Genomic DNA, 26565 nt, shown 5'->3' with positions numbered 1-26565 from the left:
TGGCTCACCCCTGTGCCCCCTGGCTCAACATCCCAGGCCTCTCTTTTGGGGACCCGCTACTTCCAGGAGGGCAGGTCACCTTGCGCTGTCACCTGGCTCGCTCTGTCATTAAAAGTGCTCTGGAGAGGGAAGGTCGTCTCATAGGGGCAGGTCCAGGTCCCCAGATGAGGTCACACCCTCCCTTCACCAAAGTGCCACCCACAGCCACCACACCCCCACAGGGACATGTTCCCTGGACACCCAAGGGCACATTTCCAGGGTGTGAGCACAGTTCTTAAGCACAGGTCACAGTGCCCCACGTGGAGTCACGCACCCCAAACCATTGTCACTCACGCCCACCGCCCCTCCTACCGTTGTACCCCAACGCTAGCCGTTACCCAGTCTGCCACCCACACCTGTGGCCACCTCCACCGACACATCCACGGGTCCTCCTCCGTGCCCAGCCCTACCTGTGACTAATGGAGGCCCCGGTGCTGTGACCCAGCAGTACGGAAGAGGTGCTGTCCCTGGAGGAGAAGGACCTGAGGGACCGGGAGAGGCGCATGGCCAATAACGCGCGGGAGCGGGTGCGCGTGCGCGACATTAACGAGGCCTTCCGGGAGCTGGGGCGCATGTGTCAGCTGCACCTCAAGTCCGACAAGGCGCAGACCAAGCTGCTCATCCTGCAGCAGGCTGTGCAGGTCATCCTGGGCCTGGAGCAGCAGGTGCGAGGTAGGGTCCCCGGCCAGCGCGGATGGACGCACCCACCCTGTGGTCCCAGGTGCTCCATCACCCTGGAAGCCACAGAGCCCATCGATGAAGGCGGCTCCGCCACGTGCAGCACCCCCTCCCCTCCCGTCTTTGTCAGTCTCTTCTGGGAACCCACGCCTACCCCACTCTCCCCTCCCCCTCAGAGCGCAACCTGAACCCCAAAGCTGCCTGCCTGAAGCGACGAGAAGAGGAAAAGGTGTCAGGCGTGGTCGGGGATCCCCAGATGGTGCTTCCGGCTGCCCACCCGGGCCTCAACGATGCCCACAATCCCACTGGGCACATGTGACAGGGATACGACGAGGGACCAGTCTCACTTCGGGGCACCTGGCGCAAATTTCGCTGGAAGGATCCTGGAGTCCATCCGCGGGCCTGCCCTGAGGTTCCACACCGAGGGCTGACTGGAGCTCACACCAGCCCCCGATTCTCCCAGGACGGCCTGAAGGGGACAAAAGGGTCCAGGCAACCTGGCCCACTATTGTGGCCACCTCATCCAACGCTGGCTGGCCACTTGCCCCACAGATCCTGGCGCTGCATCTTGGCCCCAGGGACTGGGCTGGAAGGAGCAGTTTTTTTCCTTTTTCTTTTTTTTTGGGGGGGGGGTGGTGTAAACAAGACCAGAAACCAACAAAATATACACTTTGTCAGAAAAGAAAAAATGCCTTAAGTATATAAAATCGTGGAGGACTCACATCACTCCAGAGGAGGGTGACCCTGCAAAGCTGGCTTTTTCGAAAGCCATCAGCAAATCGTGCCTAAGCGTATTTTTTTTAAGGAGAGTAAAAAGAACATTAGTTATGAGGGGTTTTTTCTAATGTAGGAGAAGAATTAGCAAGGATGTTGCCTTTGGTCTTTTTTTTTTTTTTAAGCTTTCTTTTGCATATGTTTTATAAGCAACAAACTTTTTTGTATGAAAGTCTCGTGTCTCTTGCTGTTTCTAGAAGTGAGCGGTGCATTTCATGATCAACCAGATTATTAAAAGTATTAAAAAGACCCAATGTCGACCTCAGGTGCCCCCACCCCACGCCTGTTACCCTGGAAGTACTCAAACAGCCCTGTGGCCGCGTCCCTTCTGCATTCCCAGATGGCAAGACTGTCTTTCCTGTATGCAGGCAGGACTTTTCCCAGTGGGTCGCTTCCCTAGCCGCTCCCTCCCTATCTCAGGGACAGGGTGCCCCCAAAGGCTTCTGAACCCCAGCTGGGGAGGAAAGAAATGAAAGCTCCAAGGATCCCCCAAAGCAGCTGCCCCACTTGGTCTCCCAGGACCCTGAGCCCATCTCTTGTGAGCCCACCACGTGCCCCGCCCTAGCTCAGACTGGGAACATTGGAGGAGGAGCTGTGGCTTGGGGACCAGTAGAACACACTGCTACCTCACCCTCTCCTGTCCCTCCCTCACTTGAGCACCATGCTGGTGCGGAGTTGGCTGGGACTTGTCAGCCTCCTTATGGGGCCATTGGGAGAGGAGGCACAGCAGGGTTCCTGTCCCCAGGAGGACCCCCAGGCTGCACATCCCGCTACACTGACACTCAGGAGCAGAATGAAATTGGGCTGCTCCGGGGGCTGGAACAGGAGGATCCCCATGAGTGAATGTGTGGCTGTTCTATGATCTGGGACCCCGTGTCCGAAGCTCAGTGTTGGAAACAGGATCCTGTCCTGGAGAAGGTGATCGAGAAGCAGGGCCAGCTCCCAGGATACTGCATGGGGCTGAGGTACTGAGTGTAGTGGAGATGCCAAGGCGTTGGGTCCTCGGGGCCCGCGGTTGCAGAGCTCACAAGTCTTCCCTGCACTGTTGCTGGCTTCTCAGTTCCCCTACTCCCACCCTTACTCCCCTCTGCTGCCCCAGTCAAGGCATGCCACTGCGCTTCGTCTGAAGCCTCCCATGGCTCCCTGTCGCCAAAGGCGTCAACACCACACTCCTAAGAGGTCCACTCAAGACTCCTCCAGAACCTGACCCCTGCCAACCACAGGCTCCTGGTGAGGTGAGTTGCCGCAGGTGCTGTTGGATCCGTCTCTATTTGTTTGCCAGGACCTGGGGCCTCCTGTGTGCAGAAATCACAGCTGGACTTGGTCCTCCCCTCTCAGGAGTGTAGGGATGAGCTCCTGGCCACTCAAGACCAAAGTACCCTGCTGCCTGCCAAAAGGGAGGCAGTGAGGCCAGGAGCAGACTGGGCCACTGCGCCCTGTCCCTCAACTCACAGTCATGTCTGAAATGATGCTGGAAGCTGAGCATGGTGGCACACACTTATCATCCCAGCACTTTGTAGAGGCTGAGGCTAGGGCATTGAAAGTTTGAGCCCAGCCTAGGAAATTTAACGACTTTAGTGAGACCCTGCCTTGAAAGAAAGGAAGGAAAAAGGAAGAAAAGCTGAGGATGTAGCTTAGTGTGAATGCCCTGGATTCAACTTCTAGTACTGTAAAGTAAATGAATGCAATAAATATAGATGGTGGGAAAGTGTTTTTGTTCCCTCAGTGACGTAGTAAATGAGACATGTTCAGGTTGCAAACACAAAAAATGAGATAGGGTGACAGGAGGGATAGTGCTTTCATTGGGACATGGAGGCTGGCTTGTTCCCTGGGGTACAGTGTCCTGGGCACTGCAAGGTGCTGAGCAGTGTCTCTGGCCTCCACCTACTCCATAGCAGGAACAAGAAACACCCCCCAGTTGTGACCACCACAAATGTCCCCAGGTAGCACCCAGGGTTCTCTGGAGGCAGAAGTGCCCCTGGGATGAACTCCGTTTTATCATGCCACCCTTGGTTCAGGTGCCAGCATTTCACAAAAGTGGAAGCAACTAGGCCAGGAAGCTTCAGGAACTGCAGAACCTGGGACCTGCAGCCCTCAGGCCCTGTCCCCATCTCTGTTCTCCATCCAGGTGACTTTTTCTCTCCCTTCTTCATAGTCTTTGTGACAGCTTCTACATCCCACTTTTTAAGTTTCTACCACTAGACACAATCTTATTAAGGTGCTCCCTGATTCCAAGCCCCCCAAACCTCAGGACACCCGGAAAGATCTAGGGATAACATCCAGCCTGGTAGCAACAAGCAACCTGGTACCCACACTCGCTACCTCTACCCTGGGCGTTGGCCAGGAAACAGGCAGGTGGAGCACCGCAGGACCAGCTGGTCAGGGCTGGACAGGCAAACTCAATGGACTGTCCCTTACCACCAAGGCCTGTTGTGACGCTGGCCCAGTTCTCTAGATAAGGAACCCCCAACCCCCATCCTTTATCCCTATCCCCATATTGGGAGTTGAATTCAGGCCCTTTGCACTGAGCTACATCCCCAGCCTTTTTTTTTTTTTTTTTTTTTTTTGGTACCGGGGATGGAACTCAGGACCTTGCGCTTGCGAGGCAGGAGGCGGCACCACTGAGCTAAATCCCCGGCCCAAAATATTTTAAATTTTGAGGCAAGGTCTTGTTAAATCACCCAGGCGGGTTCTAACTTGTGATCCTCCTGCCTCAGCCTCCCACAGAGTGCTGGGATGACAGGCACCCGCCACCGCACCCAGCCAGGCTGTGACCTTTCTATCCATACTGTCCAGGTGTCTGGGGCTTAAGCAACCCCAGGGGGCTTTTTTTTTTTTTTTTTTTTGGTACTGGGGATCGAACTCGGGTCCTTGCTTTGGCGAGTTAGGCGGCGGAACCACTGAGGTAAACCCCCGGCCCTCCCAGGAGGCTTTCTGTCGGAGGAAGCACTGGATGGAAACGAGGAAAAGCCGCCTTGGTACGCTGGCTGCTGGCCATCTAGGAGCTCGTCCCTGTTCTTTCAGCCTACACCCGCCGTGCGTGTGAGTTGGGGCTGGAAGCTGACGGTTTACTGAGCTATGTAACAAGTTCAGGAGGTCGGAAGAAACCTGGACTGCAGGAAGGACAGGCTAGCACAGCAGCAGGAAGCTGCGATGTCTAGGGACCTGTCAGACGAGAGACTCTCGCGAGACCTCGGTCTCCCTCTGCTGCCGGCAGGAGGAATTGCCAGCGCTCTCCTAACAAAATGTGCAATTTCCGAACGGGCCTCCAAGGGCTCAGAATGAGCGGGCTGGGACACTGCCATTTGGCCAGAGTCCCGCGGCGAGTCCGTGACAAACCCTGACACCCCCCCCCCCAAGTGGGCTCAATTCAAATCTCAGCCCTCCCCTTCTGTGTGATTCTGGACAAGTCCCTTCTCCATTTGCCCTCAGTTCTCTTCACCGTAAAAAACGCTGGCACTAAGTTGCAGTACAAAGTCACCGCTCAATTGTTCTGGGACATCTGGAGTCAGCCGCAGGCCACAGCGCAGGAAAGGGCCACTCTGGCCCGTAGAGGAGACACAACCCTTCGCGACACGTGTCCGGATGACCCGCCCACCAACAGAGCGTCTACTAACGTGTTCAGACCATCCCCGGAAGTGACTATAAATGTTTTCCGGGCCTGCGCGCGCAGCCGTACGGCGGAGCTGCGCAGGGCCCTTTGGGCGCAAGCGTGCTGTGCCTACGCTTGCGCAGTGCGGCCGGTCCGCCCGACAGGGTGACCCCGTTAGCGGACGGAGCTGCGATGTTGACCAGGTTCCTGGGCCCGCGCTACCGGGAGCTGGCCAAGAACTGGTGAGGATGCTGCCCGCAGCCTCAGCCCCAGCCATCCCCTGGCTGCTTCGGGCGCCGGTTCGGGGTCCCCTGCTGTGCCGGATGACAGAGTGGGAAACTGACGCTAGTACAGACGAACCTGTCTGTCCCAGCGCCAGCCGAAGGTGGCGAATTCGAGGCTAGACCCGGCACCCTTCCCCCGGCTCTGAGCCCCTCGAGCCTCAGTTTCCCCACCTTTACCTGGAGAACCTGGCAGTGCTAACCTCGATGGAAATTCCGGAAGGCGCCAGCGCTCCCCAGGTTCCCGAAACTCCGAGCCCGACACCACCCTGAACCCTTTTAATGTTTTATTTTGAGACAAGGTCTCGCTGAGTTGCCCAGGCTGGGTTAGAACTTGCAGTTCTCCTGCCTCAGCCTCTCAGAGTGTTGGGATTACAAGTGTGCGGCACCATACCTGGTTGATTTTGTTTGGTACGGGGAATCGAACACAGGCCTTGCGCTTGCGAGACAGGCGGCAGAACCACTGGGCTAAATCTCCGGCCCTGTTTGTTTTTTGAGGCAAGGTCTCGCTCTGTAATTCAAGCTGGTCTTGAATGCACTGTGTAATCCAGGCTGGCCTTGAACTCGTGGCAATCCTCCCGCTTCAGCCTCCCGAGGGCTGGGATCACAGGCATGTGCCACCACGCTGAGTGTCAAATTATTATTTTTTGGTGGGGGAGAAGTGTCAAATTATTTTTTTTTAAAGATATATAGGAAGTCGGGCCAGGGATTTAGCTCAGTGGTTCTGCCGTCTGCCTCACAAGCACAAGGTCACAAGTTTGATCCCCGGTACCAAAAAAAGAAAACAACAAAAGATATATAGGAAGTTTATTGGGTTTTTTTTTTTTTTGGTACCAGGGATCGATCTCGGGTTCTTGTGCTTACGCAGCAGGCGGCAAAACCACTGAGCTAAATCTCCGGCCCTGTCAAATTATTTTTAACAAGGTACATGAAACTAGTTTCCACATGGGAAACGGGATCAGATTGATGTGGCCCCTCGTGGGAGGCAGGATGGGAGTGACCTCAGGGAACACATACTGTCCACACAGGATGCTAAGAAACCAGGGCTTATTTCTAGAAGAGCAGTCATGTCTGGACAGTGAGGCTGGTTGGTAGCATTTGGGTTAGGAATTCCCTGGTGTTAGCAAGTGGGGGAGGGGAGAGCAGGACACAGGTGCCCTGCAGCCCTGTCACAGCAGCTCTGACTTTCAGAGGCCAGGAAGCTGGCCTCCACAGGAGTTGCTGTGAGCTTGTGTCTGAGCCCAGGGACTTTCAGGGTCTCTGCTCACCTACTGGTCATGTTGAGACTCAACCTGGCTGACTCCCAGTGTCCTGGTCTGAGAACAGAGAGGCAGGGTTTTGTGGGGTGGTCAGTATGGCCATTACTTGTGTCTTTTCTCAATACCTAGTGGAGTCAGGTTCACACTGCATGTCCCCAGTCCCTGTGGAAGTGAGCAGGACAGTGAGGGAAATAGAGGCTCATCAGCCCAGCAATTTACCCACAAAGGAAGCTTCCTCTGATGATAACTGTTGCATGACGGGCTAAAGACTCCACTGTGTTGGTAACCTCTGCCCCATCCGAAGTGCAGTGGCAGCAGCAATCGGAAACTCCTGTGTGGGCCATTAGCGGTGAGCAGGGGTCTGGCCTGTGGATGGGGCTTGTCTGCAGTGAGGTGGCTGGGGCAAGGGTGATGTGTCCCCTTGTCACCTCAAGGAGAAGTACCTCCGACATGCAGTGTTTTGGTTCACTGTGACCCCATGAGGTGGGGGCAGAGGTTTAAATGCCAGCCTCCTCTGGGCAGCAATGAGATTTTTTTTTTTTTTTTGGTACCAGGGATCGAACTCGGGTCCTTCTGCTTGTGAAGCAGGCAGCGAAACCACTGAGCTAAAATCCCCAGCCCAAGCAATGAGATTGTTACAGTTACCCACAGCTGCGTAAGAAGCCACTCCAGAGCATAGTAGCTTCAAACAGCAATGTATGCTGGCACAGTGGTGCACATGTGTAATCCCAGCTGCTGTAATCCCTTCTGCTGAGGCAGAAGGATTGCAAGTTCAAGGCCAGCCTGGGCAATTTAGCAGGACTCTGTCTCAAGAAAGGGCTAGGGCCAGGGATTTAGCTCAGTGGTGTTGCTGCCTGCCTTGCAAGCGCAAGGTCCTGAGTTTGATCCCTGGTACCAAAAAAAGAAAAGAAAGAGCTGGGGATGTAGCTAGTGTGTAGGCCCTGGCTTCAATCCCCAGTATTATTTTTTAGAAATTAAAAAGGCAGGGGTTGTCATTCGGTGAGTTCTACCCCCAGTTTTGTTTTGTTTTTGGTACCGGGGATTGAACTCAGGGTCTCGTGCTTGCAAGGCATGCAGCAGAACCACTGAGCTAAATCCCCAGCCCCCATCCCCAGTTCTTAAACAGATCAGAGTGACGGGGCCAGGTGACCTGGATCTGACTGAAGACCCCTGAGGCCAGGCAGCCTGGGTGGGTCACCAGCTGCACTAGGATCCAGTGTTACCTGCCCTATTTCTGTCCTGTACCTCCCTTGGCATTGGGCAGGGGCCAGACCCATGTTGGAGCCTGACAGACTGTAGCTTGGGGGTCAGAGGGCTCCCAGGTGTTTGGACAGCAAGGGGTCCTGGAGGATGTGTCCTGAGCAGGGCCCAATTGTCACTCTCCTTGCAGGACCCCGACGGCCACCATGTGGGGTGCTGTGGGCACCGTGGGACTGGTGTGGGCCACCGACTGGCGGCTGATCTTGGACTGGGTACCTTACATCAATGGCAAGTTTAAGAAGGATGATTAGTCAGCTGCCCCTTGTGGAACCCTCTGGTGAGTCTCAACCTAGCTTGAAGCCCCTGGGCCTGGCCTGGTGGCATTGTTGAGCCCAGTGGTGGTGGCTGGAGGAAGAGGAGCGGGGGTCTGCAGGATACTGGGATGGCCCACCCAGAAGGTTCTGCACAGAGGCCAAGCTCAGAGCCCAGCACAGTGGTGCATGCTTGTCATCCTAGCTACTCAGGAGGCCGAGGCAGGAGGATCCCAAGTTGGAGCTCAATTCACATCCTGCTTTATTTAGAAAAAATAAAAAGGGCTGGAGTTGTAGCTCAGTGGTGAGCGCTTTTGTAGCATGTGCAAGACACTGGATTCCATCCTAGGAAAGACTAGGTGGTACTCGGACACCTTCTGCTGTGTGGCCAAGAGGTGGCTGGAAGGATGGGGTGTGACCTGGGCAGCCCCCCAGGCCTAGAGGCTGAGCAGTGCTTGCAGCCCTGTCTTGGGCAGGACTAGGATGCCCATTTTACAGTGGGGTAAGTCAAGCCTGACCCACAGCTGTTGGGCATTAGGTGAAACTCCGGGGTCAGCTGTGTGTTTGCCTACTGCATGTGGCTGTGCTATCTGCTCTGCCTTGTCATTAGCTCATTGCACATGTGGCAGTCCCATATGGGCACCACTCATCCCCATTCACAGACAGGGACCTCAGCCCCATAGCCCTCATTGAGGCTGGGCCACAGTCTGGCTCTAGGGCCATCCACCTCTCCATCCCTGGATCCCAGATCCACTGCCCTTCTGTGTGGCTGGAGTCCCTGGCCACTTGTGGGAGACCCTCTGCTCACCCTGCCTTGTCCCTTCCCCAGGTGTCTGGTGGTCCCAGATGCTCCCACCGCAGTGCCCCTGTGTGCAGAGAGCCCCGAGGACGGACACCAAGGACACCCACAGCACAGCCTGGGACTTTCTGTGCTGCTGAACAGTTTTGATATTTTAATGCACAGAGCATTAAACCTTTACTCTCAAACCTCCCCTGACTGGACCTTGATCGTGACAGTGACCTGATGCTCTTGACCAGTGCCACCAAGTCTCAGGTGACCGAGGGCTCCCTTCAGCTCCACAAGTTTGTAAACTAAGAGGGTTTTCCAGTTGCTGGCACAAGTTGCTTAAGTGTTTAAAATATTAATGGATCATGGGCTGGGGATTTAGCTCAGTGGTTCCGATGCCTGCTTCGCAAGCGCAAGGTCCTGAGTTCGATCTCTGGTACCAAAAAAAAATATTAACGGATCAGCCAGGCCGAGACGGGGGATCGAAAGTTCTAGCCCACCCTGGGCAACTTAGCGAGACTCTGTAAAAGACAGCTGAGAACATAGCTCAGTGCGAAGGGCCTGGGTTGCATCCCCAGTACCACATGCTCACAACATGAACGGATGATAGCTGCACAGTAGATTCATCTATTGCTGTGCAACAGTTTTGCCCATATCTGCAGTGGTGTAGGAGAGCAGACATTCACCACTTCCCAGTTTCTGTGGGTCAGGGATTTGGAGGGAAGTAGCTGGGTAGCTGGGGCTCCAGGTCTCTCCTGAGGGAACCAGCGCTGCTCTGCATGGGCTGCAGGAGTCTGTGTCTTCTGTGGCTATGGCAGAGGGCTGAGCCTGCTCACAGTGGCACCGACTTCCTCACAGAGAGGGAGGAAGCCTCCGGGCTTTCAGGACCCAAGCTTAAGAAGGCTCATGATGTCATTTCCTTCCCATCTGAGTCCAGCCCACACTCAAAGGGAGGAGGGCTGGGGTCTTTTTTTTTCCTTTCACAGTGCTGGGGGTGAAACACAGGGTCCCTCAAATGCTAGGCAGCTGCCCACCACTAAACCACACCCAACCTCAGATACTTTTCAGTGTTGGTGATGGAACCCAGGGCTAGCCAGGAGCTCTCCACTGAGGACCGTATACCCCAGTCCTGTTGGGGTTTTTTGGTTGCTTTTTGGTGGTACTGAGGATTGAACCCAGGGCCTTTGCACTAATCTATATCCCCAACCTTTTAAAAAAAATGTTTAAGACCGGGACTGGGGATTTAGCTGAGTGGTTCTGCCGCCTGCCTTGCCAAGTGCAAGGTCATGAATTCGATCCCTGGTACCAAAAAAAAAAAAAAAATTTTTTTTAAGACAGGGTCTTACTTAGCTTCTAAATTGCTCAGGCTAGGTTTGAACGTGTGATCCTCTGGCCTTAGCCTCCCCAGGTGCTGGACATATGAGTATCACCACACTCAGCAGCCCAGGCTGGCCTCAACCTCACAGCAATCTTCCTGCCTCAGCCTTCCAGAGTGCTGGGGTTATAGGCGTGCACCACCACACCCAACTTGGAAGGTGGTTTTCGGGGTCAAACTTCCATGATCCAACACCTCAAAACCATCAGGATGTTTATCGTAGAAGAAAAAAATAACAAGTGAGGGCCGGGGATTTAGCTTAGTGGTTCCATCACCTGCCCTGCAAGTGCAAGGACGCGAGTTCGATCCCCAGTAACAACAAAAAAAAATAACAAGTGTTAGTGAGAACCCAGAAGAATTGGAACCCTTGTACACTGCTGGTGGGAATGTTAAATAGCAGCCTAGTGGTTCTTCAAATGGCAAATGGTTATATACAGAGTTAACAAAATATCCAGCAATGTCACTCTAAGTGCCCCATAGACCCAAAGCAACTGAAAACACGGTCTCAAGATATTTGCCCACCTGTGTGTATAGATAGCAGCATTCATCACAACAGCCCCAAAGTGGGAGCAACTCAAGCAAGTATTGAGTGAATAAATGTGGTCCATCTCTACAATGGAATACTACTCAGCCAGATAAAAGCAGGGAATCCTGACACCTGCCACAGCAAGGATGGACCTTGAGGCCCTGTTCCTTAGGGAGCCGAGCTACACACAGGAGGACAAGCACCACAGGGTCCCACTCCCAGGAGATCCCAGCACCATCAGATCCACAGGGACAGGAAGGAGGATGGTGGTACCAGGCTGAGAAAGGGATGGGAATCAGCATTTCCTGGGGACAGAGCTCAGTTTGGAGAGATGGAAAGTTCTGGAGGTGGGGGGGTGCACAGCACAGCCAGGGTATGCACTTATATTAATGCCCCTGAACTGTGCAGTTAAAAATCCTACAACTGAGGGCCGGAATTTAGCTCAGTGGCTCCGTACCTGCCTTGAAAACACAAGGTCCTGAATTCGATCCTCGGTATTGGAAAAAAAAAAAATCCTACAACTGATCCCCCACTGTGCAGGTTCTCCACATCATCCAGCAGAAAGGTCCTCATTGCCTGTTTCTGCACATAGAACCCTAGACAGTAAGCAGAGAGCTTGCTGTGTGAACCCCCAAATCCACAGGAACCCAGGGGACCCAGTGAGCCTAGCAGGTGGTAGGGTCAGAGATCCTTTTTATTTAGCCAGGTCCTGTGCAGCAAGAGCCGTCATCTCACCAGTCTTCCACTCTAACAGTCTGTGGGCACACTCAGTGACAGGCACTGTTCTATAGGGTATAAACCATCACTTCTGTTGCTCCAATTGTCCTGTTTGGCCACCAGGAGCCCCTTACCATGGGCCCCTGTACCTGAGGCATCTATTATCTTTTAGAATTAATGTAAAATTCACATAACAACTAGGTGTGGTCATGCACGCCTATCATGCCAGCATCTGGGAGGCTGAGGCAGGAGGATCATAAATTCAACTCAGTTGAGGATGTAGCTCAGTGTGAAGCCTAGGTTTAATCCCCAGTACACCATACGAACTTCCCTTTCAGTCAGACAGGTGCGTCTTCTCATTGCTTGTTTCACCAAATTCCAGCAATGAGTCTGGGCTGCTCCTTCCTGGCTCTGAGTCCCAAGTACAGACACATTGTGTCCCCAGCAGTGCTGGCCCCTCTTCAGCTCACCCCTCTCAGTGTTTTGCCCTGGGGCTCTGGGGCTCTAACCAGCCACTGAGCATCTCGGGAGACAGCCTGGGCACAAGGATCGATGCTCTGCCCTCTCAGGTAGGAGGAGAGAACCCACCTTCCCAGAGCAGCAGTGCCCTGGGTGAGTTGTTGGGGATACAGGGGATGTAGGGTGGGTGAAGTCCATCATTCACCCGTCCAAGCCTCCCACACCTGCCTCTCCACTTCCAGCCTATGGTATTAAGTGCTTGGAGGTGGCAGAATGGTGCCCCTTAAGTGGTCCTTGTGCTGATCCCCTGAACCTGTGGATGCCTCACCTTCCGTGGCCCAAAGGACTTTGCAGTCGGGATTAAGGACTTTGAGGCAGGTGATTATCCCGGATTAGTGCTGAATAAAATGTACAGATGGTCACTGGTTTAGACTGCGCTCCAGCACCAGGCGCACAGACTGGAACAATTAGGGCTCAGGCTAACAGTTCCAGGGCACAGCGCTGTGAAATCAAGTTTATCTGATTTTTCCTAGAAGGCAGGAGAGAGAGATAACAGCTGAATCACCAAAGGAGCCAGTTGTAGCTGGCTGGACCAGGAAATCCCCTCTGCTCTAACCAGTACGGGGAAAAGGAACTTTGAAATGACCATTGATTCTCCTTCTTGGGCCTTCTGCTGTCTACAGAGCCAGATTCTCTGCTTTGGGCCAGGGATTTAGCTCAGTGGTTCCCTCGCCTGCCTCGCAAGCTCAAGGTCCGAGTTCAATCCTCAGTACCAAAAAACAACAACAACAAAAAAACAAGGGCCGGGGATTTAGATTTAGCTCAGTGGTTTTGCCGCCTGCTGAGCAAGCGCCAGGACCCGAGTTAGATCTCCAATACCAAAAAACAAAAACAAAAAAAACCAAGGAACCACCAGGGGTGGGGCCTATTGTCCCAGTGCCCTGGGAGGCTGAGACAGGAGGATCCCAAGTTAGAGTCCAGCCTGGGCAATTTAGTGACTTAGCAGAGACCCTCAAAATTAAAAATCAAAAACAAACACCCCCCCCCCACACACACACCTTCAGGTGGAGGATCCGCAGCTGAGGAAGGCAATCATTTCTTTTCCTTTTGTTTTGTTTTTGTTACCAGGATCGAACTCCCCGGCCCCTCTTTTCCTTTTTTGTATTGGGGATTGAATTCAAGGCATTCACAATGAGCTACATTCCCAGACCTTTTTATATTTTTTTAAATTTTGAGACGTCTCGTTAAATTGCCCAGTCTGGGCTCGAATTTGGCGATCCTTCTGCCTCAGCCTCACAGCATGCTAAGATGACAGGCGCGCCCCAAACCTGGCTGGATTCCAGAATTTTGAGAGATCAGCACAGTATGGCCTGGGTTACATCTTCAACACAGTAATAAAAATAAAACTTTGGGGTACGGTGTGCAGTGGTCGCTGACAGACCCGTAATTTGGGAGCCCATGAGGCTGGGAGCCCAGGGGACGGGGGAATAGAGGTCTGGGCGCTGGACTGGTACCCGAGTGTCCGGTGGAAGAAGGGCTAGGCAGGCAAGTGGCGCAAGGACTCAACGCCAGGCGCACTCCGGGCAGAGGGAGCCCGTGGCAGTCGAGAGATCTGGCAAGGAGCTGAACGCGCCGGAGCAGGGGCTTAGCCGGCTGCACCATGAGGAGGACTAGGCACCACGAGCCGAAGGAAGCCAGGTCCGCCTAGGACAGCGCGTGAATGTCTAGAGCGCACGCGCGCCTGGTCCGGGGGCCTGCCCCCTTGGCACACGTTGATTGGCGTCTCCGCCACTGGGGCGGGATCTGCTGCCAGGCGGAGGCGGGGCCTACGCCGCGGCTGCGCAAATGGGCCCCCGCGCGGGCGGGTGGGCGGAGCGGCCCCCCGAACGGGGGCTGGCGAGCGCGGGGAGGGGGCCGAAAGGGCGGCAAAGCCGGCGCACGCCCGGCTGGGGGCGGAGGGCGGGGGTCCGAGGGCCGGAACAGCCGCGGTAAGTGGCGGTGGTGGAGGCAGCTGAAGCGGCGGCGGCGGCGGCGAGCGGGGGTCGCAGCGGCGGCGGCGGGCCCGGAGCCGGGCCGAGGAGCCGGGCGCGATGGAGCGGAAGAGGTGGGAGTGCCCGGCGCTCCCGCAGGGCTGGGAGAGGGAAGAAGTGCCCAGAAGGTCGGGGCTGTCGGCCGGCCACAGGGATGTCTTTTACTATAGGTGAATGAGCGCGCCGGCCGCGCAGGGCCCCAACGGGCGCCTCCCAGCGGCCTCTGCGGTGGCCTGGGCGCCCCTGCCCCGGGCAGCGGCCTGGGCCGTGCGTCGTGCGTGCGAACGTGCGTCGTGCGTGGGAGCGTGCTTGCCCGACGCGCGGCGGCGCCGTGCGCGTGCGCAGTGCATGGCGCGCGTCCGCTGGTCTCCCGGGCTGGCTGCTGTGGTCTTTGTCCCGGCGCCTGTAGGGAACGTGCGCGCTGGGCGAGGGGCGCTCAGCTGCGTCCAGACGCTGCTGGGAGGCGGGGGTGGGGGCTGGGCTCTCCCTTTGATGTCCCTGTGGGGAACTTCTCGGGCTTCGCGGAGCCCAGGGCGGGTGGCCAAGCCGGGGTTTGGGGGAACAAGTCTCATTCCGGGGGACCGGAGAGGGTGTGCTTAAAATGTAAACACACGAGCCCATCCCAGTCGTGGGGATGGGCTTCTTAGGGTGCGTTTAAGGGACACCTCGCTCTTGGGCATGTTCCAACGGCGCTGTCCCAACGTTGGTCGCCCCCTCTAGGCCAGAGACCGGATACGGTGACTGTCGGAGCCCTGTAAATATTAGCCTTTGTGTTGATGCCTCGGGAGTCCGAGGTTTTCAGAGGCTCCCGTGTCCCAAATTGGGAAGTGGCTGATCTTGGCCTGGGAAGAATGGCAGGGCGCAACAAAGAGTCGCCCGCTTTCATCTCAGCACAGACGGACAGCCACCTGCTGTTTGTCTTCTCACCTCTTTTCATTGACCCACTCCCCTTCGGTGGTGCTGGCGTTGGAACACATGGCCTCACACTCGCCACTGAGTGCCACCTCCCCCCCCAGCCCGGAAGTTGCTTTTGATTCTGAGCCAGCTTTCCGTGTTAGTCTTCCATTGCTTCAGTGTCAGGGCACCTGCTGAGTGCTATGGGTGCAGCCGAGAGTGGGAGAGAAAGGGGTGCTGCTTAGTGCTCTGGGCTTGTTATTTGTTGTCCTGGTTTGGGGAGATAAAGTGAGGGCGACTTAGTTTTTAAGTGTGGCTTTTCCAACAGGCACAGGTTCTGGTTTCAAACAAGCCCAGGAGCAGCAGGGGGATGTAGTGATGTTTTCCCTAAAGCTGTACCATAACTGGCTGGGGCCCTGTCGTGTCGGTCATTGAGTAGTGGGGCTTCAAGCACTGTGTGTCTTAAGGACATGCTACATTCCCTTCACTGCCCTGTTCCTCCTCCTGTGACTTCCCTCCCTCCTGGCTCTTCAGAAAGCTGAAAGCCTTGGGGCCTTGCTTTCCAGGCTAGGGTCTGCCAGAGCCAGCTCCAGATCCATCTTTGTGCTTCAGTCTTCCTTGTGGACACAGAAGCCTCACAGTTCCTTTCTGTCCCTCTGGTCCTTTATAAATTTTTTTGTTTTGTGTTTTTGAGACAAAGTCTCACTGTGTAACCCAGTCTGGCCTTGAACTCAGGTGATCCTTCTGCCTCAGCCTCTTTAATGCTGGGATTACAGGCATGTGCCCCATGCCTGGGCTTTGTTAAATTAATCCCTCAGTGTCTGCCAGCTCTGGGCACTGCTGGCACCCTGGCCATTCAGTGGGTATTGAGAGTGCCCCTCCCCTTGTGACATTCAGAACAGCAGCCGTTTCCCCATGCTCTGAGGGTACGGGAGAGTGGATGATAGCAGGGTGTCTGACTGAGGAGATCTGGGAGGCCCCCTCTGGGGAGCTAACAATGGAACAGCAAGGAGCTGTCTGACCTGCCTGTGTAGATAGCCTGGGGAGGCTGAGAGCTGGCTGCAGCCTGGGAGCAGAGCCAAGGCCCAGTTGGTCAGTGTCCTGAGATGTCATCTGCCCCTCAGTCCCCACCTGCCCTGGAGCTTCATGGGGCCTCACATCCAAACTGCCCTAGGTGTGCAGGCCTGGGGTTCCTCATCCAGGGGTTTGACCGTGGGGTGACTGCACTTTCCTGAGTAGGTGGAAGAGCTCAGTCTATAGCGCTCAGGTTTTTCTATACACATAATTGTATTAAATCTGTTTGTTTTTCATTCAATAAAATATCAGGGATATCTTTTTGTGTCAATACACCTGCATAACCTTTTTCAAAAATTGAGATATAACCAGGCATGGTGGCACACATCTGCAGTCCCAGCACTTGGGAGGTTGAGGCAGGAGAATCACAAGTTCCAGGCCAACCTGGGGTACATAGTGAATTCCAGGCAAGACTGGACTACATAGTGAGAACCCATCTGAATAAAACAAAACAAAAACGATATAATTCTCCCAAAATCATTTCTTTATGTGGACAACACAGTACATTCAAGACATCAGTGTCTTTCAGAAAATTCTCATCACCCCTAAGAGCCTTGTTGCTATGAGCCACCACTCCCTGTTTTCCCCTTTTCCCTAGCCTCAATTAAACCATCTGGCATGTACTTTTTTTTTTTTTTGAGATGGTCTGACTGTGTAGTTCAGGCTGGTCTCATAGTTGAAGCAATCCCCCTGCCTCAGCCTCTAGAGTGCTGGGATTATAGCTATGCAGTACCATTCCCAGCTGGCATTTACTTTTTCTTTTGTTTGGTACCGGGAATCAAACTCCGGACCTTGTGCTTGCCAGGCAAGCACAGCACCATTGAGCTAAATCCCTGGCCCTCTGGAATTTACTTTTTTTAAAACATCTTTACAAGATATGGCTCACCCATTTGAAGTGTGCTGACCAGTGGTTTTTAGCATATTCTTGGATTTTCAGATGTGTGGAGCTATGATCACATTCTGTTTAATTTTTAAATTTTTTTATTTTTGTTTTTTTAAGACAGGGTCTCACTGTGTAGCTCAGGCTGGCCTTGAACTCAGTATATAGCCCAGGCTGACCTCAAATTTCCAGTGATCTTCCTACCTCAGCCTGCTGAGTGCTGCAGTTACAGGTGTGTGCCACCACATGTGGCCCAGATTCTGTTTTAGAATGTTTGTAACTCCAGAAAGAAAACCCAGAGTCTTGTTTTTTTTTGAGTTGCCCAGACTGGGCTCAAAATTGTGATCTCTGCTGCTTCTGCTTCCCAGAGTACTGGGATGACAGGAATGTGCCACTGAGCACTGAGCCCAGCAACCCTGGGCCCTTTTTTTTTTTTTGGTACTAGGGATCAAACTCAGGACCTTTTCGCTTGCAAGGCAGACAGCGACACCACTGAGCTAAATCCCTGGCCCTGGGCCCTTTTAATTTCCAGTGTCCCCAGCCCCTAAGCAAGTTCTATTTCTGTGTCTTCCCGTTGCCAGTGACAGGAGGGAAAGTACTGGTGGCCAGTGTTTCATGGGGCCCTTCCTTGTGACTGTGTTTGAAGCCAAATCAGGGCCTTGGGGGTCTTTGCATTACCCTGAGGGTATGAGCTGGAGATTGAACCCAGGGTGGTCACACTGAGCTACATCTCCAGCTTTTTTTTTTCTTTTTTTTAAACACTGTGAAAGCTTTATATGCACAATTTATATAAGACAGTTCTGAGACTTAGTGTCCACTGAGAGGAGACAGAGCCTTTTCTCTCAGTGCTGGTGCTGAAATGTAAATAAAGTCGCAGCCTGGGTTTATGAGCTATTGAGTAGATATCACATTGCCCCTATCTTGGTCACTATGACCTTTGGGAAGAAGCATTTTCCTGATCCACAGCACCGCAGCCCTCAAGGGTACTTCAACACCCCGGAAATATCCCTCCAGGCTCCTTAGCATCCCCCAGGGCAGGTGCAAATCCTTCCTGTCCTCCCTCAGGCCAAATCAGCCAAAGATTTCAAAGTCTTTGGTTCTTAGATGGCCAGGTCTGCAAGTACTTCCCTGTTGAGTTCCACCTGGCACTTCAAAGTTGGCAGTAAACACGGAGCACTTCAGGCCATGTTCATGGGAGGCAGCCATGATTCAGTTAATCCAAAGGCTCCTCAGTTTCCACTTCAGCCTGTGGGCCCAGATGCATTTCACAAAAGCCCTGGTGACAACCCTGATGGCCAGCCAGTAGTTTTGGTTCTTCCTCCCCCAAGAGTGCCCTGCAAGCTTGAGCTCCTGCTGGATCCAAAAGTAGTGGTTGGTGACGTGGTTTTGCAGCCTGAGCCACATCATAAGGAAGATGATGGTGAGGTGTCTGCACCTGCCTGTGGCTATGAGTGCTTCCGGGTCAGTGTCTCATCTCTGGCTCTTTATTTTTGGGTTTTTTTGTTTGTTTGTTTTTTGGTGCTGGGGATAGAACTCGGGACCTTGCGCTTTCAGGGCAGGCAGCGGCACCACTGAGCTAAATCCCCGCCCTCTATGGCTCTTTATTTTGAGACAGGGTCTTGCTAGATTGCCCAAGCTGTGCTGCAACTAGAGATCCTTCTGCCTCAGCCTTCCAAAGTGCTGGGATTACCAGTGTGCATCATCATGCCTGGCTAATGGGCTCAGTTTTAACATCAAGAGCTATGGGATGAAAGTGCAGGGTCCCAGAGTTCGATCCCTGGTACCAAAAAAAAAAAAAAAGCTATGGGAAAAGTGAGTTCCCACTGCCTTCAGAACCCTAATCAGCCAGTGTGGTGTGCATACCTGATTCGAGGTACAGTCAAACCTTGGGTTTCAAGTAACTTGTTTTGTGAGTGTTTTGCAAGATAAGCAAACATTTCTAACAAATTTTAACTTGATAAACAACTGATGTCTTGCAGTATGAGTAGTACCTGACACCAAAGGTCACATGATCACACCTGAGCCAGTGGTTCCATCCTCCTTCCTCCCCATTGCACACACACGCGCCACGCAATTGTGGGTGATTGTGCTTCGGGGTTGTGCTCAATCCTCAGTCTCAGGCTGCAGTGTTTGGCAGAAATCAGTGATTTTCCAGAATGTTGGAAGGTGCCCACAACTGGCACTAGTGTATTTTTTTTACTTCACAGCACCAGTGGGGCCAGGGAGCTTAGTGGCACCGCACCTACCTTGCAAGTGCAAAGTCCTGAGTTTGATCCCTGGTACCAAAAAGGAAAAAAGAAAGCACCTATGGACAGTCCTTTGCTTTTCCATACAAGAGTGATTTCAGGAGCTAGGTTTGGTGGTGCACACTTGTAATCCCAGCACACAGGAGGCTGAAGCAGGAGGATCACTGCAAGTTTGAGGCCAGCCTAGGCTACATAGACCCTGTCTCAAAAAAAAAAAAAAAATTAAAAGTGTAAGCGTAGGAATGCTTTGCTTCATTTTAGGTCAGACTGCCTGCAGATACCCTTTGCTGCCTTATTGCCAGTTACATTAAATACAGTATATGACAACAGTTTAATACTGTGCTGTAGTCAACATCCATGTGAGCAGGTACAATGGCCCATGTGCAGAAAAAGGTCAAAAAAAGAGGCAGTAAGAAGGAGATGGTTATGGTGGAAGTTAAGAAAATCATCAAGAAGTACAATCAGAAATTGCACGCTCTTATAAGAAGTCTATGTTGACCATTTGTACAATATTAAAGAAGAAATAAAGGAGCTAGATGCAGCAAAAGGAGTGACGAGACTATGAAAAGCATCAGCCACATATTCTGGAAGATGTAGAGAAGTTGCTTTTGGTTTGGATAAACAAGAAGCAAATAGTGGGTGACCCTGGCGGAGAACTATCTGTGAGACTCCAAAGGCAGTGTAAGTAGCCTGCCAGGTACAGGAACAGAAAACAAGGCTTCCAGGCATTCAGGGGATGGTCTTATGATGTTAAGAGAAGTGGCTTCCATAGCATTGTGAGGCATGGAGAGGCTGTGAGTTTGGACACTAAGGCAGTTGAGGCATCCACTCCCGAGTTGTAGAAGCTCCTTGTTTCCAAGTGTTACCTGCTGGAGCAAACTTTTTTTTTTTGGTACTGGGGCTCAAACTCGGGTTCTTGCGCTTGCGCTTGCGCAGCAGGCGGCAAAACCACTGAGATAAATCCTCAGCCCTGGAGCAAATTTTTAACTGCAATGAGATGGGCTTTTTTGGAAAGATGCCAAAGAGGACCTACATTACAGAAGAGAATGCAATGCCTGGTCACGTGCACACGAAAGACCATCTCACCCTCTTGTGCTAATGCAAGCAGGGATTTCAGAGTCAAGTCCCTGCCTCTGTATCATTCCAAGGTCCGCCAGGCTTCAAGAATGCAAGGTGCGGAAGAGCTAGTTAAAAAGTTGTGTGGGTCCAACAGCAAGGCTTGGGTTGCTTGTATCTTCTGCAATGAGTGGATCACCAAGGACTTCATTCCTGCAGTGAAAAAAAACCTTTTAGAAAAGAGTCTACCGCTCAGTCTTGCTGGTTATGGATATGCACCTACTCATCCTCCAGGCTTTGAGGACAACTTACTGGAGGAATTCAGGTTCAGTAAGGCCCCCACACTACTCCAGTCCTCCAGCCCATGGATCAGCAGGTCACTTGAACTTCACAAAGCCTTACATCAAAGCCCTGTTTCAGCAATGCTTCCAGGAGACCAAAGGAGCAAATCTTCCCCTTTGAGAGCTCTGGAAAAATCATTTCTACATCATAAAATGCCTCAAGATCATCAGTAAAGAAGACCCCTGGGATGGGGTCAGCAGGAGAACCCTTCTGCTTGGAGAAAACCTTGGCCTGATTGTGTTTTTGTACATGATGTAGAGGTCCTTGCTCATAAATGGGACCCACCAGTTGTCAATGAAATTGTTTCCTTGGAAAAGACCATGGGACTGGAGATGAATGAGGATGATGTCCAAGAGCTGGAAGAGGAGTAATCTCAACATTGAGGCAGGCAGATCGCCATGAATTTGAGGCCAGCCTGGGCTACATAGTGAGACCTTGTCATTAAAAAAAAAAAAAAAAAAAAAAGCTGGTGGAGGAATGTGGCTGGGAGCTAACCATCAGTGAAGGGATAGATCTGCATGGCAAACAACAGCAAGAGGTTACAGAGGAGATCTGGTCTTCGGAGGCTGAATAGTAAAGCGGAGGAATCCCTCACTTGAAGTAAGATTAGGGAGACATGGAAAATGTGGGAAACTGCAAAATTTTGTAGAAAAGCCCTACCCAAATAAGGCTGCAGCAATTCGACCAGTAAATCTGTTTAATGATAATCCAATGGCACATTTCCACGAAATCCTCAAAAGGAGCCAAAAGCAAGTGTCACTGGATAGGTTCTTCGTTAAAGTTGCATGAAAAGAGAGATTCCACTGAGCCAGTAGACAACAGTGATTCATTCCCTTAATGATAGTGAAAGTCCTCCTACACAATAACCCTCCTCTCTCCCTTGGGTCCCTCACACCAGCCACAAAGGTTTTCAAAGTAAGTGCAGGTTAATTTGTCTTTATATTTTGTATTTTCTTTATTATTTTGTATTACGGTATTGTAATCATTTTTAAATGAGTATCTCTGGGTCGTGGAGAGCAAATCATCTGAGTTTTTATTTCTTACAGGTTAATTCATTTTGATATACAAGTGTTTTGGGATCACAAACATTTTTCCAGAAGGAATTATGCTCACAAACCAAGGTTTTACTGTACTTGGGAGGCTGAAGCAGGAGGATCCCAAGTTCAAACCCAGCCTGGGCAATTTTTTGGGGGGGGTACCTGAGATCGAACTCGGGACCTTTCGGATGTGAGGCAGGTACTGGAACCACTGAGCTAAATCCCTGGCCCTAGCCTGGGCAAATTAGTGAGACCTTGCCTCAAAATAAAAAGGGCTGGGGTCTTAGCTCAGTGGTATGACACTTAGCACGTGCAACACCCTGGGCTCAATCCCCAGCAGCACACACACCATTAAAAGCACCTCAGACAGTTGAGGGTCCTCCAGGCCCCCAGGAAGAGTGTCCTACTGTAGCACAAGAATCTGAGCCCCTCCACCAAGCCTGGTGCCCTGACCCATTTCCCCAAGTCAGCCCCAGATAGTTTCTTAGAACCTGTGCCTGTCCCCTGGCCGTGTCGCTCATTAAGTCCTCACAGAGCTGGCATCTTCTGGCCAGAAGGGATTCCCAGCCATTATTCTCTTCACTGTGCCCCAGCCAGGGCGTATGGGGCCAGGACAGGAGCCTGTCCTACAGAAGGAGAACTCCACACTCACCAACCGCTGGGCTACACCATGAGTAAAAGTAAGGTGCTTTGGGCACCTCGCCTCGGCCTCCTAAGTGCTGTAAGCGACATCACTCCAATGGTTTCACCCCAGAGTTTCTCCCATTTAAGTCCGTGTGGGTCTTAGCATATTTACGAACTGTGCTGCCATCACAGCTGTCTAAGACCAAAACACTTACCACCTCGAGGGAAGCCCCGCCCCCTCCCCAGGCCCTGGCTCCCTCGAGTCCACTTCCTGTCTGTGGAGTCGCCTGGCCTGGGCGTTTCCTGTCCGTGGAGTCCACGCTGTGTGTCCCGTGTCTGGTGAATGTCCACACCATGGCGAGTGTCACAGCCTCGCTCCTGTCCTGGCCGAGGGAGGTTTTAGAGTGGGGATGACCTGGCTTTGGGCGCGGGGCCCCTCTGTTGAGCACTCCCGTCCAGGTTCCAGGATGGCCATGGAGCGGAACTGCGAGTCACAGTGGGCACCATGTTCGTGCTTTGGTATGGGGGCTGCTGTTTGCCTCACTGACGCTGGTTCACACCTCACCTGTTGGCCATCTAGACTCAGTACTGGTGACCACAGTGAGGCCTCAGGTGACTGCACAGCAGCCTCAGTCCCCTGGGTACGAGCCCTCTAGGGAGGGCAGGTAGCCTCCCTGCCGACCGGGCCTAGGACCCCTTCCCAGTGTGGGTCCCTTTCTACTGGGGGTCTGAGGTTGCGCGGCCAGGGGATTGGAGGGGCAGTGGCTCCTGGCCGAGCCCCGCGCCGACCAGTCTGCGCCCGCAGCCCCAGCGGGAAGAAGTTCCGAAGCAAGCCCCAGCTGGCGCGCTACCTGGGCGGCTCCATGGACCTGAGCACCTTCGACTTCCGCACGGGCAAGATGCTGATGAGCAAGATGAACAAGAGCCGCCAGCGCGTGCGCTACGACTCCTCCAACCAGGTCAAGGTGAGCGGGCTGGGTGACGTCAGTGGGCGGGATCATGGCCCAGGTGCGCAGGGGTCCGGGCAGGTCCCGCCTCAGCGGTCCCCAGGCGGCCATGGCGCGCACGCGGCCCCCGAGGCTCCCTGAGCCCCTGCTGTGCCCGCCCGAGCCCTTTCCCTTCACCCCCTACACTGGGCCTGGGTCGTTCGCCACTCATCCCAGGCCCAAGCCCGGTCTGTCCCCGAGGACCCCCGCCATCCCGGCCCGCCGCAGCGTCTTGTCTCCACAGGGCAAGCCCGACCTCAACACGGCGCTGCCGGTGCGGCAGACGGCGTCCATCTTCAAGCAGCCGGTGACCAAGATCACCAACCACCCCAGCAACAAGGTCAAGAGTGATCCACAGAAGGCTGTGGACCAGCCTCGGCAGGTGAGCCCCTGGGGTCTTGGGGTGCCTGGCTCGGTCACTCCTCAGGGCCCTTGTCCCCCAAGGGGCTTCCCTCCCCACCCAGTGTTCCCGGACACCAAGGCCGAGCCCCAAACCCCCGACCTCCAGGCCTGGGCCTTTCCTTCTGACAGGTCTCGAGTAGATGATAGTGTTTGTGGGCAGAGAGTTTAAAGGTGGTGCACTTGGGAGGCTGAGGCAGGAGAATCTGAAGCCAGCCTGGAGTACATAGACTGTCTCAAAAAATTCAGGAAAAACAAAAGATGATGCGGTGGGCTGGGGGTGCAGCTCACTAGCCCAGTGTGCAGGAGATCCTGGGTTCCACTCCCAGCACTGCCAAAAAAGAAAGTACAATACATAAATGCCCATAATCCCCCTTTTCAGAGCCATTTGTGATTTGCTCGTTGTGGACATTCAAGCCCCGCCTCTACACAGTGATCCCAGGGACTGGGGGCATGGAGGAGGGAGGAGGGTCCCCTCTACAGCAGCCTGGCTCACCCCTGCCACCCTTGTCTGGCCGCAGCTGTTCTGGGAGAAGAAGCTAAGCGGGCTGAGCGCCTTTGACATTGCGGAGGAGCTGGTCAGGACCATGGACCTGCCCAAGGGGCTGCAGGGTGAATAATGATTTTTTTTTTTTTTTGGTATCGGGGATTGAACTCGGGACCTTGCGCTTGACAGGCAGGCTGTGGAACCACTGAGCTAAATCCCCGGCCCATGCAGGGTGAATATTCATGCAGGCGGAGGGAGGGCTTGTGCCTGGGGCTTCTGGACCTTGGAGACTTGTGGGTGGAGTCATGATGTGCATTCTTGTTCCTGACCTTGGAGACCGGATCTGGATCTCCTGGGTGCCCAAGAGATAGGGGGTGGGGACTGGGGACCTTCAGGTGTGGAGAAAGGCCCACGGGGCTGGGGTTCGGTACCCTCCTGGCTGCCCAAGGCCTGCTGGGATGTTGGGTTTTGCTGCCACACTGAAGCCCCTGCAGGGCCCAAGGAGCCCAAGCTCCTGACTTCTCTGCTGGGTAGGTTATTACAGATATGATGAAATTTGGGGACAAGCCCAAGACCAAGTGGAAAGGCAAAGCACTGCCCCCGATGGTCACCCTGGGTGCTGAGTGCTTTGCTCACTGTGTCCCTGTGACCCCGCCGCCCTGGACTGTGTCTCGTGCCCTGTAGGGGTGGGCCCCGGCTGCACAGATGAGACCCTGCTCTCTGCCATCGCCAGTGCCCTGCACACCAGCACCATGCCAATCACAGGCCAGCTCTCGGCTGCCGTGGAGAAGAACCCTGGCGTGTGGCTGAACACCACGCAGCCCCTGTGCAAAGCCTTCATGGTGACCGATGAAGATATCAGGTAGCCTGCAGCCCTCCTGGGTTCCCCTCTGCCTGTGCCTCTTCCCAGCTCCTGTGACGCATGCATGTCTGCCAGTGCTGTTTGAAACACGTGGTCACTCAGGGTGCAGGCACCCAGTCCCCCCAGCCCCCTACTCCGAAGGCACATGCCGGACAGTGCTGACCACTGGGTGTTGGGTTGTCAGGCTCAGGGAGGCATCAGGTGGGAACTGGTGACTCAGGACAGTCCCAGGCCCTGGATTTGGGCAGGAGTGCCTGGGAAAGAAGCCCCTGGAAGCAGCCTTAGTGACCCAGTGTGGAGTTGACAGGGATCCCCTCATGCCCTGAACAGAAAGTATGGCCTCTTCACTGTGAGAGTGAAACAAGTTTGTGGCTAGGTCGGCTCTGGTGCCACCTCCTGCTTGGACGAGCTCCTGCAGGGGGCGGGGGTGCCATTCGGCCCCAGGAGAGGCGGCTCCAGGCAGTGCGGGTCCAGTGGAGGGGCTGGGCCTGTGGAAGGGGTGCTGTCTGAGCCCCACTGGCTTGGGGTGGGCCTGGGGCCAAGGTGTGTGCAGGCAGGGCCAGTACCTGTGTCCCCAGGATGCTCCCTGTGTCCCCAGGAAGCAAGAGGAGTTGGTGCAGCAGGTGCGGAAGCGGCTGGAGGAGGCACTGATGGCTGACATGCTGGCCCATGTGGAGGAGCTGGCTCGTGACGAGGCGCCCTTGGACAAGGCCTGCGGGGATGAGGAGGATGAGGAGGATGAGGAAGATGAGGAGGAGGAGCCCGAGCCAGACCCGGAGCTGGAGCGCGTCTAGAGCAGGTGCCAGAGTGGGTGGCATGGGTGTCCATGCCTGAGGACACAGCCGGGCTCTGGGTGCTGGCAGTGCCTCACCCAGACCTTGTCTCCCCAAAGAGCCTAATACCCCGTCCCCTGCCAAGGTGCTAATTGTCCTCTCCGCTCCTTTCCAGGTTCCCTGCCCAGAGCCCGTCCTCCTCTGCTCCGCCCACTGCACCTGGCCCTGCCGAACTGGGGCCAGGCTGGGTGGCCGTAGTTTGGAGGGGTCAGCTGGACCTCACCCTTCCTAGGTGCCCCTCCCCGGCCTCGGGGTGTGGTGGAGGTCACCGCCCCATGGACCTGGGGACGGAGTGTGGCCAACTCAGGCCTGCAGGACAGGAGGCCACTCCATACAGGACTCAGGGCCGCTGCTCCCTGGCTGTGAGGCAGGACAGTGCCAGCGGGCTTGCCCATTACTCAGTGCCACAAGGCCTGCAGCTGTGGAGTTTCCACAGGCTGGAGAACGTTCTGGAAACAGTCTCACCCCAGCCCTGCAGTGAGGAACATGGTCCTGAGCCAGCAGGCCAGCCCTTTGGGACACCGTTGCCACAACCCTGCAGCCTCCAAGTGGGCAGAGTTGGTGACCCTTGGAAGGGGCCCTGGGCAGTGGCCCCCAGGAGGCTGATTTCTTTCAATAAATGGATGACACAAATGAGGCTGGCCCTTGGCATGACTGATCTTCGGTGTGAGCAGTGCCTTGGTTTCCTTTTGAACCCAGACTACCCTCAGCCTGGGTCCCCAGTGCTGATCCTCAGTTTCCCCTTCTTCGTGGTGGGGATGAGTTGCCCAGTATAGGGAGGAGCTGGTCAGAGTGCCCTAAGCCACAGGGACAGGAT

General features: G+C 54.2%; 3 protein-coding genes and 1 pseudogene across 17 annotated transcripts in view; 3 read left to right on the top strand and 1 right to left on the bottom strand.

The window, feature by feature from the left end:
* Positions 1–1740, top strand: part of Tcf3 (transcription factor 3) — a 29593-nt gene extending 27853 nt beyond the window's left edge. For 6 of the 13 annotated variants that reach the window (XM_087201643.1, XM_087201639.1, XM_021244875.2 and 3 more), the window contains one exon: positions 894–1740. In XM_087201643.1, the coding sequence (XP_087057769.1) occupies positions 894–1128 (235 nt within the window). In that variant the 3' untranslated portion in view covers positions 1129–1740. Of the gene's footprint in view, positions 1–443; positions 712–893 lie in introns of those variants that run through there. The other 7 variants (XM_087201642.1, XM_013065946.3, XM_004865936.4 and 4 more) reach the window with 3 other exon arrangements.
* Positions 1741–5151: 3411 nt separating this feature from the next.
* Positions 5152–9125, top strand: Uqcr11 (ubiquinol-cytochrome c reductase, complex III subunit XI). Its single transcript, XM_004865937.3, has 3 exons — positions 5152–5325; positions 8014–8160; positions 8964–9125. The coding sequence occupies exons 1-2, from the start codon at positions 5276–5278 to the stop codon at positions 8132–8134; spliced, it is 171 nt and encodes a 56-aa protein (XP_004865994.1). The 5' UTR covers positions 5152–5275; the 3' UTR covers positions 8135–8160; positions 8964–9125.
* A 4703-nt stretch (positions 9126–13828) lies between these two features.
* Mbd3 (methyl-CpG binding domain protein 3) lies at positions 13829–26384 on the top strand. Of its 3 annotated transcripts, none has more exons than XM_087201647.1 (7): positions 13829–13986; positions 22987–23146; positions 23412–23549; positions 24088–24178; positions 24738–24915; positions 25514–25714; positions 25864–26384. In XM_087201647.1, exons 1-6 carry the CDS (start codon positions 13844–13846, stop codon positions 25707–25709), a joined length of 906 nt encoding a protein of 301 aa, XP_087057773.1. In that variant the 5' UTR covers positions 13829–13843; the 3' UTR covers positions 25710–25714; positions 25864–26384. The 3 variants fall into 3 exon arrangements, with proteins under 3 accessions (XP_087057773.1, XP_004865996.1, XP_004865995.1); XM_004865939.4 differs by having other exon boundaries at positions 13887–14102; XM_004865938.3 differs by having other exon boundaries at positions 13970–14198.
* Positions 17865–18289, bottom strand: LOC110345907 (large ribosomal subunit protein bL20m pseudogene; annotated as a pseudogene).
* Positions 26385–26565: the final 181 nt, after the last annotated feature.

This window comes from Heterocephalus glaber, unplaced genomic scaffold (assembly GCF_053883595.1).
Source record: "Heterocephalus glaber isolate CG9 unplaced genomic scaffold, H.glaber_assembly_v1.0 deba00001760, whole genome shotgun sequence".
NCBI classification, from domain to species: Eukaryota; Metazoa; Chordata; class Mammalia; order Rodentia; family Bathyergidae; genus Heterocephalus; species Heterocephalus glaber.
Note: the sequence above shows the minus strand (reverse complement) of the source record. Positions and strands in the feature narration are given on the sequence as shown.